At 34.2% G+C, this 18715-nt stretch overlaps 1 protein-coding gene across 1 annotated transcript in view; it reads left to right on the top strand.

The window, feature by feature from the left end:
- LOC149802038 (transient receptor potential cation channel subfamily M member 3-like) overlaps positions 1–18715 on the top strand; it is a 228530-nt gene that overhangs the window by 176881 nt on the left and 32934 nt on the right. Inside the window, exons 7-10 of the mRNA XM_089956442.1 lie at positions 6960–7131; positions 11363–11546; positions 13643–13766; positions 17805–17874. Coding sequence (XP_089812568.1) covers positions 6960–7131; positions 11363–11546; positions 13643–13766; positions 17805–17874 — 550 coding nt within the window. The remainder of the gene's footprint in view (positions 1–6959; positions 7132–11362; positions 11547–13642; positions 13767–17804; positions 17875–18715) is intronic.

Genomic DNA, 18715 nt, shown 5'->3' with positions numbered 1-18715 from the left:
CACAAACACACAATGAAGTATACAATTTCTGACAAGATGATGATATCCTACTGTTGAATTCTTGTAGTCATGATTCATACTCCTACCACTTGTAGTCATGATTCATGCTCCTACCACTTGTAGTCATGATACATACTCCTACCACTTGTAGTCATGATTCATACTCCTACCACTTGTAGTCATGATTCATACTCCTACCACTTGTAGTCATGATTCATACTCCTACCACTTGTAGTCATGATTCATACTCCTACCACTTGTAGTCATGATACATACTCCTACCACTTGTAGTCATGATTCATACTTCTACCACTTGTAGTCATGATTCATACTCCTACCACTTGTAGTCATGATTCATACTCCTACCACTTGTTCAGTAATATCAGTTGATTGGTAATCTTCATTAATGAAGCATTGTTATTTTCAAATCGTAAATCAGTGGTGATGATCAAAAAATTAATTCTGAGAATGAAAATATGTCTGTATCACGTAATATACCAAACAGTGTACAGGATCAAAGAAAGATACTAAAAATTTAATAGCAGTAATAACTTACCTGATGCTGTTGCATAGTTTTTACTTTCAGGGTGTCTGAAAACCTTGTCTTTCCAATGTGAATATAACCTCCCACAGCGGAGAAATATCATTAAGACATGGTCAGCCCTGTGCTAAATAAATTTGATAGCCATACACCTGTGGTGCTGCTAATTTCAGATTGGGTTCATCCTGTATTCTAAATGAGGTGCCCATCAGGCTTGTTGAAAAAGCTTATAATTTGCCTGAGAAAATTTGGATTGCACTGATGAAATGTGGAAATGTATTTTCAAGATGTTGACATACCTGCCGTAACGCTGTGCAGTCTGTTGTCTGACAAGATGATGATCAGAAAATTACATCATTAATTATAAATTCGGATCGCCGCTGTCCTATGTTAAGTGGAGATCTGATTTTAATCAAATTGTAACATGGCATGTCATGCTATAAACACAATTTTGTACTCTCAAACCCATTGTGTTTTGAGAAAAATGATCTTTAGTAATCTTCAAAAATAAAAACCAAAATATCATTTTCACAATGTACCTGTTACATGTAGCATTTATAAATGGGAAAGTCATGATTGGAACTGATGTAAAACTATCCTTGCAGCAGTTTAAACATTACCAATTAAAATGCAAAGAGGTCAGGTATAAACCACCAATTCACATATGTAATGGCTTACAGTAGCTGATGAGATGTGTTCGTAGACTGCCATAGGTGAGCTTATTGTGTTAATTTGCATAGGTACGATTAGGAAATGGAACAACCCAATATTGATAAATCAAAGAGATGCTAGATACATGTTAGACCAACAATCAGATCTCCACTTTTTTCCGAATATTACTCGTAGCACTTCCAGTAATGTTAGAAAAAGAAGTGGCAATCAACGTGTTGTTCTAGATATATGTAGGAGAAGAAAAGTTATTTCATATTGTCACATTGAATGAGAATGTCTCAGCCCTATAGATTTGTGAATGGCAGCAACTTAAGACACAAAGCTTGATCATTTCAGTTGTAAGAACAGTGTTCACTTGTGATTCATTTTTGTATCAAATTTAGGAATTAACTAGCTATCAGCTAAGCCCAACAAATATAAATTTCAACACTTCCTGGTTGTCCAAGGTGGGGGAGGGGGGCAATGAATTATTTGCACAAACTGTAAACAAAATATTGATACACGTCATTTTGGTTTCTGACCAGAATTCATGAAGAATCCAGCAGAGAAGATTGAACACTAGGACGATCCAGTATCTAGTAAATGTAGTTATCAACACTAACGAGATGTGCATTACCTCAAACCCACTGTTGAACCCAATTGAATTTATATTTGATTTGTAGCACTTGCAGCATTATGTGACAAATAATATCAGAAAAAGGGGAAAATTTGGGCATTTGGAAATTGGAGTCTGGGCTTGTGGAATTTTAGTCAGGGCTTGTGAATTTTTAAAGTCATTAGCCTTGGGTCTGTGGCTAAAAAAAATAAATTCTTTGAGTACTGGCATCTCACATACCCATGCACAGATCTTTTTTGTTGTGTAAAAATATGGCATTGAAAATTCCATTACACTTCAAAATGCAAATTTCAGAACATCAACCCTGTAAAGACACATTGAATTACAGTGTCACAGACAAGCAATTTAGGATTTCAAACTAAGTGAAAATCTTAAAACTACATACATGAAAGTCAGCATGTTACACACAAGAAACAAATAACACTGTTTTGTAAGATATAAGAATGGACATTGGGGTGAAACAGTTTGCAGCCTGTGCTTTTGAGTCTTTGATGGTAAATATGCAGAGAAAATACAGTTATTAAAAACAAAAGCCTAATTTCCAGTTTGAGGGTTATACAGAACACAGGAAATTTATTTAGTGTTACAAAAGACAGATGCAATTAATAGACTTATTGTGCTTGAATCTGTTTTATTTTATACCATGCTGGGAGATCCCCTTTTTGCTGCACCGGCCCCCCCCTTTTTTTCACATTTAGTGGGGGGGGGGGGTTTTCCTATTATCTACCAAATCCTAGATGTAGCCCTGTATCCACTCATTTTTTAAACAGATGCAACTGCAGCCCAATGTACAACTTCAAAAAATGGACCTCCTCATTTGGTTTAACATGGAAATTGTCATAGGACTTCCATGTGACTGTATGACCTCTGATTTCATTGACATGTAGGTTGCCAGAGTTGTGCAGTCACATGCCTAGGAATGAAAATGGCCAGATCCAAATTTCAGCAGTGATGTACTTTCGTCTCATCTGTCAGCAGATTAAAGACTTAACAAATGCTATGATCACAATTTCTGAGAAAATAAATCATATTCCTATCGATTTCATGCAGGTATATCTTGATGACAGGTTGTTCAAATTTGCTGGGCCAGCTAGTAAGCGGCTACCCCATGCCAACACCAAATGGTGTCTGTGAATTCCAACTTTTCGATAGGGAATGGACTCAGACCCTACACCCCAACATAAATGTCCAGATATCAAAAATGGGGGGGGGGGGTGCAAGGGTCAGAGGAAACTTGAACTATGATGAAAGGTTCTCTGCCTTTATGGAAGATTTTAGTTTACTTTTTGAAGGGTGCATGTGTTATTGAAGTTACCACTAGAAGACAACTGTAGAGGACCAACCAAACAGATGTCCATTTCTAATTGCAGCAGCAACATAAAATATTTCTAGAATATCGACTGAGGCTGATTTTTTTCTCTCATTTATTTAGCATTTATACAGAATGATTGTGCTTCAAAGGTCAGTTTTCTTTGAAGTTTCAGCAAAACTATTTTGCCTGGGTACATTATTTTAAAGAAAATGAATTAGTCATTGTCTGGTCAATTGTAGCAGTTCCTGTTCCTGCCTTCAGAGGTTGGTCGATTTTAGCTAGTCCAGTAGGATGACTATATGAGTTTATCACAGTATACAGTACTCAGGCCAGATGTAAGCAAAGCGGATCATGATATTGAAATGTACTATTAAGATGGTTTGTCAACATGAACAAAAGTTTTGTTGATGTAACTATAGATGGGTTCCAGCACATTTTAAATCTTGAGTTTGCTGCTTACTTTCATGCTGCCTTTTAATTTCTCCACTCCAAAACAAAATAGTATATACAAGTTTTAAACACCAAGAATGTTGTCACAACGAAAGTCGCCAGATGGTTTATTTTGTTGCCATAACGGGGGAAAAAAGTCACAATTTGTGACATTGTTAAAGCACAGCAAAATCCCTGAATAAACTTTTTACATGTTTCATATATTAATAAAAAAACCCTATTTTTTCTTGTATGAGAAAAATGGATTTATAAAAAGTATTATAACAGAGTGTGCTATAGCAGGGTCACACTGTATGTGTATTGGTATTTTCCCAATGAACCAGTTTTTGTGATATTTCAATAAATAGTTGAAAAACAAAATTGTTATTTCAACTTTCATTTGTTTTGTTTACATGCTTACATGAAGCTATGTTGTAAAGCAATATTGCAGCACAAACACGAACTGTGATCAACCTCATGACATGCAAATATGTTGGAGAACTGCAGATATTAAACATTAGAATGAATCTCCACAGATGAGACTGGCAAACCAATAAAGTGGAAAGGATCCAGTGGCAGAACATTTCTTTTCTCCAGGCCATACTTTCAGTGCTGTAATCAAGATTGGGCTCACCCATAACTCAAAATGGAGCACAGAAAAGAGGAAATCCAAAGAAACTTATTAAATTCACCAGCTGCAGACACTCAAACCCAGCAGCTGAAATCAGGAAGAATCTAAAGGGGTATTTGTTTTGTTGATGAATAGGTAACAATGAACTTACAGGTTACCAAATCACATCTTCCTACCATTTATATGCCTTTTTAAATACATGGTCTCTAAAATGTCAAAACATGTATTTATAAATTTATTAAAAAGCACATATTATTCTATTAAATTTCACCAACTCAGTGATGCAATATTGCTTTAGAACATAACATCATGCAAGTTTTAACAAACAGCCAACTCAGCAAAATATTAGATCCATTGATAGAAATATCATATCTGGGATCTAAAAAAAAAACAATTTGTAGATGGCTCAAACATTTAATTACTGACTTGCTAATGCAGTGGATTGGGGTCTGTTGTTCTAGCCATTCCTACCTTGCTAGCAGTAAAAAGTAACAACACTCAACATCATTCAACCTTTATTTTGTATTGTACTTACAAAGACATTGTAGACTTCGTTTTGTAGAGTATTCATGTGTTTGTGTTTTGCTTTGGTTTGGATTCTTTATTTGTCATCAGATCATTAGTCCCTTCAGGGGACTCGTTTTTTCTCAATTATTTTTTTCATCTTTTTTTTACTCCACCATTGTCTGTAATATGCTGTAGAATTTCATTGATAACATAAATATCAAAAGTTTAGAAGTTCAGTATCATGGCATATTTCCTTGTAGATAAACATATTGGAAAAATAACAGTTGTGCTTATTATCCAGATTTTATAGGTTGTTTTGAAAGCATCTTTAATGTAACAGTGTATCATGCATATTTGTTTTTCAAAAGACTTTCTTATACTAATTAAACCTTGGTATGCTGGCCACCTCTGCCAGAAATTTTGGTCCCAGCAATGTCAGGGTGTCCATTTTAGGAAAGTTTTACCGTAATTGTGCTTTTTCTTTATATATGTACAAGTTACAAAAATAAATCAGATATATTCCACATGATAAGCCAAGTAATGTGTGTCAGGGGCAAGTGACAACATTTTCCCAGGCAGCCAGACGAAACAATATTCCCACCACTTAATATATATTGTGTAGGATTATGGTTTTCCAAAATTTGTTACCCCATGTACCCCAAGTCTCCAAGGGTGCACTTCTTGAACTATTACCTCTAATGCAAACAATCACTTCTGCCCATTGAAAATTTGGGACAGAGAACATATAAAAGCACATATCCTTTAAAGTTAAACACTGTTCCCCTTATAAGCTGGCTATATTATTGGTTTCCATTTTGAAAAAAATCAAGTTTGTTTATTGCTGCTTAATTTAATTTCACTCAGTATCTTGGCTAATGATACAAACCGTATGATGTTGCACAATTAAATACCCTAATGTGACAATTTATAGTGTTAGGCACACTTACTCTAAAATGGGTTAATAATTTAACTCCCATGAACAATCTTATAATGAGGGTACACTCTAAAAAGGAGAAATTAATGTTTTTTAATAAATTAATCTAATTTGAAACTGATGGTTTTTTAATAATCCATTTTTTTTTACACCTGGTCCTTATTTTTTTTTGCCGAGTCTGTCTTATAAGAAACTCAACAAGGATCACATTTATGTACTTGTGCTTGTACATAAAAATGTCCATCTCTCCATCCACATAGTAGATTAAAGTTTCACTGAAATTAAATAATTATGGTTAATAGAAAGAGGCCATTTTAGCGTACATATTGGTGAGACTTTGTCACAATCTATTAGATAGTTTTAGAGTTGTGTGCATTTCAAGATTTTTTCAGGGGAGATAATTGATAAAAAAATTATTTCCTTTTCCTTATTTGAATACCTTGCCTACCAGGTATATAAATTTAAATTTTCTTTATCAGCAAAAACCTAAATGAGCAAAAACAGTTCATATATATATATATATATATATATATACACACACACACACACACACACACACAATGCATTTAAATTGACATTGATCATAGGATAAATACCTGTGTAAATAAGAAGGAATAAAAGATTAAACTTTAGAAAACTGAAAAGGTTGAAAAAGAATAAAACCAGTTTAAGGTTTTGTGGGAAATGAAAGAGAAAGTCTCCCATTTCAGTATATTATAATTTAGCATAACAGCTGAAATGTGCCTTGTGGCATATGAATAAGGCTAATCGAATACATTTCTTAGAAGGAAAGAATTCTGGCTTTATTTAAATTACTTAAATTCAGTGCTGCTAAATTTATCGAAATAACTCTGAATATTTAGAACATCTACATCTTTTTGTTTACAAATTGCTTTAAAATTTAATTTGCATTATAAAGAGAACAGTACATTTTTGTTTAAATGTGTAGTTTATCCGTTCTATGAATATTTATGAAATTGACCAATATATCTCCCTAGAATTTTTTAAAACTCAAATATTTTGAGAAGTTCTCGATTTTGATGGAGATTTTTACTTTTGTTTATATTAAAATTTCCTCTTTATTTATATTAGATTTATTTAGATACTTGAACCAGTTTAAGGTCAGTGTTAAAATGTTTACATTAAGTGCAATGTTAAATTATTATTTTATAATAAGCTCAGTGTTAAGGTTCTTTAATATGTTGCTAATGAAGGACCAGATTGACAAAAGGTAGTCTTGTAGTACACAATAAACATATCAACCTCATTGAAAAGGGTTCAGACTTGTTCCAATCTCCATTTTTCTTTATGTGTCAGGTGACTGTTCCATATCACTGTGTGGCTAGTCCAAAGACCAATTATTCAGTTCTGAACAGTAACCACTCCTGTTTCCTTCTGGTTGATAATGGAACAGTTGGCAAATATGGAGGGGAAATCATCTTCAGAAAGAGGTTTGAGCGGTACATTGCCCACCAGAAAATAAGCATCAGTAAGTGAACTTAAAGATCAGTGTTATATTTCTCTGGTACTCACACATTTACTTTTGGATTTTGAATATCAGTAATTTGTTCAACATATGTTTTTAGCTTACCTGATTGTAATGCCATGTGACGTTATGGTGCAGAAAGCATCTGTCATCTGTTATTTCTATTAAAATCCTGGCATGATGACATTAAAAGTGTATACAAATGATGCCAATCTGTCATAATACATGGTCACTATTACCAAAGATAAAAAAAAAAAACTGTCCATTATTTGTCAAAATTTGCTGTTTTCAACTTCTCATTAAAGTCGTCCTAACAAAAATGCCTTTCAAGTTGATACAAATGAAGCATATTTGCATTCAAATATGACCACTATTACTAAAAATAGAAAAACCATTCAAACAACTTCAAAATTGCTGAACAAAATTTAGTCAAATTTGACAAAAAGCATCCATGCATTATGACATTTAAAGTTTGAACAGATGGTCACCCTTATCAAAAATTAAAAAGCCTGTCCAATATTTGTCAAAAATTGGTATTTTCAACTCTAAGACCAATTTCATCCTTTATTGCCATAAACACACTGGAATAGAGGCCTTGCAAGTTGTGTTCAAGTGATGCTTATCAACCATGCAGTGCGGCTACCATCACTAAAATGGAAAAACCTTTAAACAACTTCTCTTCTGAAAAAGTTTTTGATAGAATTTGATCAGATTTGACAGAAGCATCCTGGCAGGAAGACATTTGAACATTTTTACAATAAAGCCAATATGCTATCAGATATGGTTGCCGTTACTAAAAACTAAAAAAAAAAACTTTGAATGACGTCTTGAACCTTTGACTAGAATGTAACCAAACTTGACATGAAGGATACTGACATTGAGACCTTTAAAATTTGTATGAATGATTCTAGTCTGCCATCAAATATGACCACTGTTACTAAAAAACAGAAAAAAACTTGACATAATATCATTTTTGCAAAACTGCTAAATATTATTTGATCCAGTTTGTCAGAAATCATGCTGGCATGAAGGCTTTTCATTTTTGACCAAAATGACATCAGTTATGGCCACTGGTAATGAAAGTAGAAACACATTAAAATGATTATTTAGAAATATTCTGAATAGAGGTCAATCTTGACAGAAAGAATGCAGGCATGAAGACCTTTCTTACATTTCTGAAAAGGAGGCCAATCTGCCACATAACTTATGAAACCTAAGATGTGGAATTAAAGCACTTTATTGGGACATTTTCTTACCACAGATCACTTGTGGTATATTATCAATTGTAACATTATTTTGAAAAGGAAAGAGTTGTGGTTTGATTATACCTCCCCTTTTGTTTGTAAACCCCACCACACACATATATAGATTTAAAAGATGAAAAGCACAAATGAGGTAAAAGATGCACTGAACGTAGTTCATTTATTGATTTATAATTTCGAATTGATTATGTCCAGGTGCAGGCCTGCCAACCCTCATGATTTTGGCATGAATTTCACAACTCGAGATAGCGATTCATGGAATCATGTTGCATGTAATAAAATTATGAAGTCCCGAATTCTCAATCAGCTTAATTCATGAATAAAATAAATTGTATAATGTTAAGTGCAAGTCAAAATAGCAGCAGTGATCACTCTTACCCATAACGGTCCTGTATTGCTAGTCACGATGTTAGTAAAACTAGATTCAGTTGTTCCAGTTTGCCCTGTAGCAAGCATTGTAAAGTATATAATCTATATTTAAAACAGAAGTTGTACAAATACTTGTGAAGGAAACCAGGGCCCAACTGTTGGTTTTTTTTTTTAAGTGGCACATGTACATAGAGGTAGCAACAAAAAAAAATGTATGCACTAAATGAAGACAGCTTTTTTAAGTGTAGGAATTTTTTAGCTATTGAAAGATTAGCATGTATTGTAATTTGTTTGAGTTCATACTTTTCTGCACTTGCACCAACAGCACTAATTATTAATCGTTCGACGTTTTGTCTTACGGCTTAATACCATTTTGTAATTAAGCTACACAGCAGTTAAAATGTTTTCACCTCCAGGGAAAAAGATATTCCACAAAAAGTGAAATATAGATTGGAGTACATAAAAAATTGGCCTTGCATTCAGCCATCAAACATTGATGTACATTAAGCTTTTGTTCAGTAGTATGCTGTGAATTTTATCATTGGGAATGTGCATTGAGGCTCATATCGTTGCTTATAATTTATCTGTCATACATGTACTGTATAATATTATATAGTACATGTATGACAGATAAATTGTAAGCAACAATATGAGCCCATGTCTACATGTGGCAGATCAATGTGAAAAAGCACACAGCTTGCAAAAAGCAGATAGATATTGGTGGGTTGTCGGTCTTAAATGCAAATGCTGCCGATCTATATAAATATGGCTGCCACACAGCTGCCATCTTGAAAATCTTAATGCTACTTCTACTGAATGGATGGGCATATCAGCATGAGAATTTCACTAAAAGACTTCTTATGATGTTTGGTGATCATAGATGAAAATGGTGCCAATCTAACATCCAGTATGGCCACTACATCAGTCTTCTTGAAAATGTTATTGCCACTGCTCTAGAATGGATGGTCATAGCAACATAAGGATTTTGCTGAAAGACTTATTGTGATGTCCAATTGATCCTAAATAAAACTGGTTCTAATCTGATGTCCGATGTAGCCACCACAGCAGTTATCTTAAAAATGTTATCACAACTTCTCCTGAATGTAAAGTCATACTGACATGGGGTCTCCACCAGAAGACTTCTTATGATGTCTTGCTGGTTGAATGAAAATTATATGGATCTGAGGTCCAATATGACCACCACTGGCCATCTTAAAAATATTATCACTACTTCTGCTAGATGGAAGTCATATTGACATTGGGTCTTACAAGAAGACTTCTTATGATGTTTAGTTGGTATTGAATGAAAATTATGCCTTCTGACATCTAATGTGGCTACAATAACAATTGTCTTGAAAATTTTGTTATAGCTACTTATCTAGTGATGGTCATATTGACTTAGGGTTTTCACCAAAAAACTTCTTATGATATCCAGTTTGTCCTAAATGAAAATGTTGCCCTGCAGACATCTACTGTGGTTGCCACAATGAACATTTATGCATTGAAAGTCTTGTCAGTTGATCTAGAATGAATTACCCTATTAGCATCGGCTTCTAATGATTGCTAGTTTGTCCAATATGGCTACCAAAACGGGTAATGTGAAAATATTACTGCTCAAGAATATCCAGATTGGTTTCAACCCTCAACAGTTAAAAAGAGGAAATGTGCATATCATATTCTACTATGTGAATGCCCCCTCCCATATAAATATAAGCACATGCAAACAAAGGAATTCATACACACAGTTTACATCCGTGAACTCATTATCCCTGCATGCCAGATTTTTGCATTATGAGGTAGTACCCTTGTCTTGAACTCTCTGGCATGATCATAATTGATGAAACACCAAAGTGGGTTGTAATCACAGAAAGGCAAAATATGTAGCTATACATCGATGGAAACTAAATCAGACTTAAGTAAACATGTTCAAAAATGCAGCACAAAACCCCACAATTTTTAGACAAGAACTTTGTATATATAAAAAATACCAGTTCAGGAACCCCCCAAGTTTGTGTCCAGAATTTAGACTTCCTTCCCTTACATCTAATAGTCTTTTCCAAACTTCACATGGAGATATAAACCTTTGCAAAAAAAAGAGTGAGTTTGAGATTTGTATAAAAAATGTGCCAGAACACAAAAATCTTCAGTCCCGCAAGCAAACCCAACCCCAGTCCAATTTTCACCAGCGTGTTTGTGGGCATTTGAAATAGCCATTGGCATACATGTCATAGAAAAGATCGATCAGGACAGATAAGGAAATTTCCCAAATATGGTCAGGAGTTTTAACCTCAGAAGAGGGTTGATTTTCATTGACCCCATTTTTAGCATGCAAATGGACAAAAATTACAGCTGTTGAGGAAATTTAATATTTTTTTTTAATATTAAAATCTGTACATCTCATCAAATTAGTCCTTTCACAGTAACTTTTTGCGATTCATACTCTTCTTGTATGTACCACAAGAATTTTAGCATTTTTCCTGGATTATATAGGTGGCAGACCTTATCAATGTTGATCTTAACTCTTAGGAGGTGGTTCTTTTAAAGACATTTGGATGTGTTAAAATATAAATATGAAACTTAGATTTAATTATTTTTCCTGGCAGCAAGCTGTGTAAAAGGACGTGGTGTACCTGTGATATGTGTGGTGCTAGAGGGTGGTGCTAATACCATCAGGTCAGTGTTAGACTACATCACTGACACACCTCCTGTACCAGTTGTTGTATGTGATGGGAGTGGCAGAGCAGCTGATTTACTTGCTTTTACACACAAGTACAGCAATGATGATGCGTAAGTATCAACTTTTGATATAAAAGATCACAAACAAACCCATTCCCATTCTCCACTCACTCCTATAGCTCAAGTTCCTTGATCTGTAGCAGCCATTGATGAATGAGAGTGTTCAGCCAAATGTTTCATTTGAAATCTTCCAGATGGGTGATCTGTCAGTCTTTAGAGCTTATTTTTCTTAGTTAGCATTAATTTGCGAGTAGAACATGCTTATTTGTATTGTATTAAATCAATCAAGCCATTTTATGACAGATGATATAATGTACAGGTATTTTCATTTGCTAAACCATAAAACTATTTTTACAAATATTTTGAGTTGCTAAGCTGTTAAACAGTTTTTAGAGGTTATGGCTACTGACTAATTTATGATGATATAAAGTACAAGTATTTTCACTCACTAAGCAATTAAACAAGTTTTGATGCATATGGTACTAATTTATGATAATATAAAATTCAAGTATTTTCACTTGCTAAGCAATTAAACAAGTTTTGGAGCGTATGGCTACTGACTAATTTATGATGATATAAAGTACAAGTATTTTCACTCACTAAGCAATTAAGCAAGTTTTGATGCATATGGTACTAATTTATGATGATATAAAATTCAAGTATTTTCACTCGCTAAGCAATTAAACAAGTTTTGGAGCGTATGGCTACTGACTAATTTATGATGATATAAAGTACAAGTATTTTCACTTGCTAAGCAATTAAACAAGTTTTGATGCAAATGGTACTAATTTATGATAATATAAAGTTCAAGTATTTTCACTCGCTAAGCAATTAAACAAGTTTTGGAGCGTATGGCTACTGAAAGGTTTATTCCATGCAGATCTGTTGCACTGTAACTAAATGAATTACTCACATTCCTTACATCATCGAATGATTGCTTTTACTTTTAGATGATTTAGGATTTTAAGTTGCTTCCTCAGCAGTTTACAATATACATTTAATACAATCAGGTAGAAGTTACAGGAACTGTCATAATCATCTGAGACAGGTGCAAGACATATGGGAGAAATTAATTTTTTTAAAAATCAAGTGCCTGGAAAGTGTATTCACATTTACTAAAGTCTATATAAATAATACATATTTCAATTGTAAAATAATAATATAGGCAATTGTAAATCATATAAGTGAGTGAATCTCTTGTAATGAGTTTTGTTTAACGAATTCTTCTGCAGAGAAGTGCAGGCATGGTAGTAAATCTATACATGGAACCTGTCTATTGTTGTAATTAAATTTTTGGTTCAGACATGGAGATAAAATATTTACAAAATGCACACTTTCAGCCACCTTAACACTATTATTGATCTATTATTTATGGAATGTGATCCATATGTTGGAAGTTTAGATCCAATTTGTATATCATTAGTAACTGATGATTGAAAGGATGTGGAGACGTACCCTCCCATATTCCTAGGGGAATCTAATCATCCCCGGTGCCTGACCAGTTTCATTACTATTGTAACTCATCAGAAGGAATTGATCTGGTTGATTCATTTGTTCAACTAATAGGACCACCGACCCATGGAAGGTACTGGCAGCTTTCTCACATACCCACACTGGCTGAGTCCATGACTTAAACCCAAACAGGAGATGAGATGGCAGTGATCAGTAAATGTAAGCACTTTAGACCACTTGGCCACCCATGGCCCTTATTCTTAATTAATTTTCACAGTTGTCAAAAGAACATTAGAATTTACAATGAGATTCAGATTAACAACTGCTAGACAGCTGCAAAAGAACTGGACCCATCCTGCATTTCCTTTGAGTTGAAAATGGTCTTTTTTCATCCCTTTTTATTTCAGAACAGATTTCCATTTTTTGTCAATATCCATTAAAATACTTGGTTGAGGCATTTTTTTTTGTTTGTTCCAGGACTATGTCGGAGAGTCTACATTTTGTATGTTAATATCCATTAGAAGTACTTGGTTTTTTTGTTTGTTCCAGAACTATGTCGGAAAGTCTATACTTTGTATGTCAATATCCATTAGAAGTACTTGGTTGTTTTTGTTTGTTCCAGAACTATGTCGGAGAGTCTACATTTTGTATGTCAATATCCATTAGAAGTAATTGTTTTTTTTTGTTTGTTCCAGGACTATGCCAGAGAGTCTACATGATCAGTTGTTACTGACTATACAGAAAACTTTCCAGTATACTCTAGAACAAGCAGAAAAACTCTTTATTGAACTGATGCTCTGCGTGAAGAAAAAGGAATTGGTATGTTTTTTGTTGAGTTCACTGTGCTGATATACCTTGCAAATGATGTTTAGGTTTTTTTCTGTCTCTAGAAAGATTAATCAAAGTTACCATTTATAAAGAGTGTGGGAAAAAATGGGAGGCAAGTCATTTTGATTGGAAGGGCATATTTAAATATATTTCTGTGCTTTTATACGTAGGCATATTTTGAAGCTAATAATAACATGTCATCTTTCATGACTCTTTCCCTCAATTCTGAATCAGACCTTCCGGGAACATAAATCTTGGTTTTATCCATCCATCCATTCATTCATCACTCTGTTGTAAATCATTTCAGTGTGATTGACAGTGAAGAAAACTATTGGAAACTGAAATTTGCTAACCTATTTTATAATCACTTGGAAATTACATAATCCAGTTTGTCATGCAGCTGTTTTTTCCATCACCTATGCCATACCAACTTTTAGCTTATCGTGGACTAGAAGATTTTGTGGGGTGGCCCGTTGTTTTTCATTCAAACTCTTTTTACCTGTTTGTACAAATTTGTTATCACTACTCCTAAACTACTTAAAGAATTGCCATGAAACTTTATTCACACATTCACCCTTTGGCATTGTTGGTTCTTGTTGAAAATGTGCTGCTCAGATATCCAATATGGCTACCACAGCAACCATATTGAAAATCTTTTCATCACTTATACTTCTGGATGGAGAGAAGTCACTGTCACTCAGTGATTAATGTGCTGGACTTGTTACTGAAAGAGTGCAGGCTCGAATCTTACCATTGGATCAACCTGGGTCAGCTGCCATGGTGTGTCCTTGGACAAGGCACTTGACTTCAATTGCTTTGGCACTAATCTTCTGGATGGAAAGTCATATCAGCATGAGGCTTTCACCAAAAGAAATAATATAATGTTTAGTTGATTAAAATAAAAATATTTGGGCCAGTCTTATATCTAATATGGTCACTGCAGCGCCATATTGAAAATCTTATCACTTCTTCTCTTAGTTTGAAAGTCGTATTAACATTCTTTTTTCACTGGAAAACTTCTTTTGATGTCTAATTAGTACTTCATGAAAATGGTGCCAATCTGGAATCCATTGTGGCCACAATGGCAGCTAAGTTGAATCTTTTTAAATATTACTCTTCCAAAATGGAAAACCATATCAACATGGGGCTTTCACCACAACACTAATTATGATATCTGGTTGGTCCTGAATGACCTCTAATATGGCTGGTCCTGAATGACCTCTAATATGGTTGGTCCTGAATGACCTCTAATATGGCTACTACAATGAACATATTGAACATTTTGTCCGCAGTTCTCTAAAATGGTTATATTAGCTTGGGATTTAGGTGTCTAGTTTACTTGAAATGAAAATAGTGCTGATCTTTTGTTGAATATGGCTGCCACAGTGCATAATTCGAAAATCTTATTGCATAATAATATCTGATGGTTTCAACCTTCAGCAGTTTCTTGGGTTTCAGCCCAGTTACAACTAGCCAACCAAATCTATTTTGTACTCATAGGCAGATAGCCTCAGTAAATTTGTACTGTTGACGTTACTGGTACTCCTGGTGATTATGCTTTTGTTTTGATCCAATATGAGTAAATGCACTTTAAAACAGGAAATTTCATTTAGTGCTCATGGAATTTTCTTTGATTCACATTGTTTAATTTCCTTCATTTGCAAGTTCACCCTAGGGTACTGCATCCATCATACATTATTCATTGTTCAAAGACCATCATGGATCGAGCTAGCAAACAGGCTTCTTTCTGAAGTTTATGTTTCTGATCCGATTTTTGTATTAATTTGGGTTTATGTCATCAAATTTCAGATGAGATCGATATTGAGTGAAATTCATGTGCAATACTGAGGTGATCTTGTATCTGATTGACTACCTTTTTTCTACTCCAGAGGTCATATTTCTAATCCAGTTTTGACTTGGAATATATGCTTATTATCATGAAGATCTTGTTTTGGGTTGATAATGTGCAAGTGAGATCCATGCATACTAATGAGGGGGCAGGGTTTGGAATATAATTTGCTGAATTTGTTACTGCTTTGGAGGCTGTATTACTGCTCCAGTTTTCTCTGATTTGTAACTTATGCTTATACGTATCGGTAAATTCTACAAGTTTGATGTTAAGTGAGATCCATATGTACTAATGAGGTTATCTTGCATCATATGAGCTGAACTCGTTACCTTCTGGAAGCTAAAATTTTGCTTCGATTTTTAATAAACTTGCAATATGAAATAATGTCATTATGTCACACAATTCTAATGATGCAATGTTGCATCTGATTGGCTGAGCTTATTACCACACTGGGGGTCATAGGTTTTGGATGATTTCGGAAATGAGTGAGATTCAACGATACTAATGAGATGATCTTGCATTGATTAGCTGAAATTGTTACCTTACTAGAAACCATATTTCTGATCTTTTTTTGATGTAACTTTAAATGTAAGTTTATACCAGCAGGATTTTTGGATGGGTTTGATGATGAACAAGATCCATGCATAATAATGAAATTATCTTGTGTATGATTGACTGATCTTGTTACCACTCCTGAAGTCATTTCTGATTTGATTTTGATAAAACTTGAGTATGCTTATATCATTAAGATTTTGGATGAGATTGAAGTCAGAATGATTCATAGATATAAATGAGGTCATCTTGGATCTAATTAGCTGAACTGGTTACCCTACTGGAAGCTATATTTTAGATCTAGTTTTGATTTGATCAAACTTGAAATGTAAACTTATATCCTCAAGGTTTTGGATGGGATTAATAATGAGCAATTCCGTGTATGTTAATGAGATTAATTTACATCTGGTCGATTGACATTATTAGCACTCTTGCAGCCACATTTCTGAACTGATCTGTATCATATTTGAAATAGATGCATATATCGTCAGTATCTTGTATAAGTTTGATAATGAGTCTGATTATCTCGTATTAGTGAGTTGATTTTGCATCAGATTGATTGGCTAGACTTTTCACCACTCTGGAAATCTCATTTCTGATCTAATTTTCATCTAATTTGAAATACTGGCTATATCAGCATGCTTTTGCTTTTTAGATAAATGCATAATAATGATGTAATCTTGCATCAGATTAGCTTGTTGCCTCGCTTGTGATCCAATTTTAGACAAACTTGGAATATATGCTTCCACCTCATTATTTATTGGGCTTTTCACCTCTGTCACTGAAGCACTTGAGAATGTTATACTGTACTCAGTTTAAGCATCTATATAACTATGAGTGAGACCATTACATTTCAATTCACATTTACAAATTTGAGGTCACTCCTACAGGTCATGCCTTGAATGGATGGTAGCCACCATTAGCTACTATTAGGACCACCATGGTTATTTACAAAACTAGGATTGATGGAGAAGTTGCAAATGTTTCCAATTCTTTTCTTGTCTGCAGCTTCTCAATCAGCCCAAAGAAATAGCCAAGTTGGTCCAGAAAGGTTGCAGTTTCTTTTTAACAGAAATTTCTGGCCAACAGAATGTATGATTTTTTTGTAAATTACTCTAATGACATTCATCCAAAGCATATATTTGACTTGTAGAAATAGCAGAGGAGGTTCAAGTGGTGAATCCCATGAATTTGTTGGGTAATGCCTCAATGGTCTTAACAAAGTAACAGAAAAAGCAAAACCAATAAGTTGACAAAAATGCAACAGATAATTTATTTCTCTAGAAAACAAAGTGAAATTTAAAAGGAACTTGCAGTATTGTGAATTAAATCCCACATGATTCTAAAAGTTTTATCAGAGGTCCAAAAGTATAGAATATTCCAAATGAATTTCAATATTTAATATGCTGATGTGTGATATAATCCAGAATGTACCTGCATGATTTCACAATAATTCCAAAATAGTTATTTAGACCAGTAAGCTCTTTGTAATTCCAGTGAATAATTTAAAGCTCCAATGCTGCAGTTTTTCATAAATTTTTAAAAAATTCCAGTCTCACTGAAGTTTGGAAGGAAGGAAATGAGTTGTTAAAAGCATTTTGTGGAATCCTTATGTTTCTTCCTTTCAGATTACAGTGTTCAGAATGGGTGAAGGGGCTCAGGATATTGACCTCGCTATACTTACTGCACTTCTAAAAGGTATGTATAGTCTCATTAATCTGGCTTGTTCTACACACTACTGTTATGAAATGCAGCAAAAATACCATGGGGTCACTGTATATACGGTATTTTTGATCTCCTGTCCACCTTAACAAATGAAATTATATTTTTCTGATGACTGTAAAATAGTTTTTCGTTCAGGTCAAACTTAGCAAATGAAATTAGATTTTATGATATCTGAAAATATCATAGTTTTCCTGCTGGTCAGACTTAAAAAATGAAATGAGATTTTTCTGTGAAGTCTAAGTCAAACTTCTGAAGTGTCCTTTAACCGATTCAGCCCCGATCCCGTCTGTAGGCGTGATGAGGCTGTACCCTACTTCAAAGCCCTGCAGCATCGAGGCCATTTAAGATAGACCAACGTGGGTGGTATTAAAAAAAAGCAGACAGATATAGCTCTAAAATGGTATCAAATAATCTGGAAGTTCTAGTTGCACTACAAAATACAGAGAGAAAAAGCTCATTTTTTGGACCCGGTTTTTTTTCACCCAAAATTCGCTCGAGATCGGAATGCGATTTTGTGTCAGGATTTTAGACCTTTTGGCCTCAGATCTAAGGCATACCGGTCTTAACTGAACACAGACAGGTGAACCTTTGCAAAAACTAGGATAAGGTGGGCATTTGGAATAAATTGCGGTCTCCATACGAAAATGATGCTATTAAGCAAAAAAAAAAAAAAAAAGAACAACTTTTACCCTTCTGCTCATGCGCAAGCAAAATAACCAATGGAAATTGATGTTTCTAATACAACTAGGCATTATTCTCATGGATAATCTGTTGAAAACCGCTGTATTACGATGTGTTCAGAAATAGCACCCCA

The sequence above is a fragment of the Sinohyriopsis cumingii genome, chromosome 4, assembly GCF_028554795.1.
Source record: "Sinohyriopsis cumingii isolate HCF-2022 chromosome 4, ASM2855479v2, whole genome shotgun sequence".
In the NCBI taxonomy this organism is placed as follows: domain Eukaryota; kingdom Metazoa; phylum Mollusca; class Bivalvia; order Unionida; family Unionidae; genus Sinohyriopsis; species Sinohyriopsis cumingii.
This window is presented reverse-complemented; position numbering and strand designations above follow the sequence as displayed.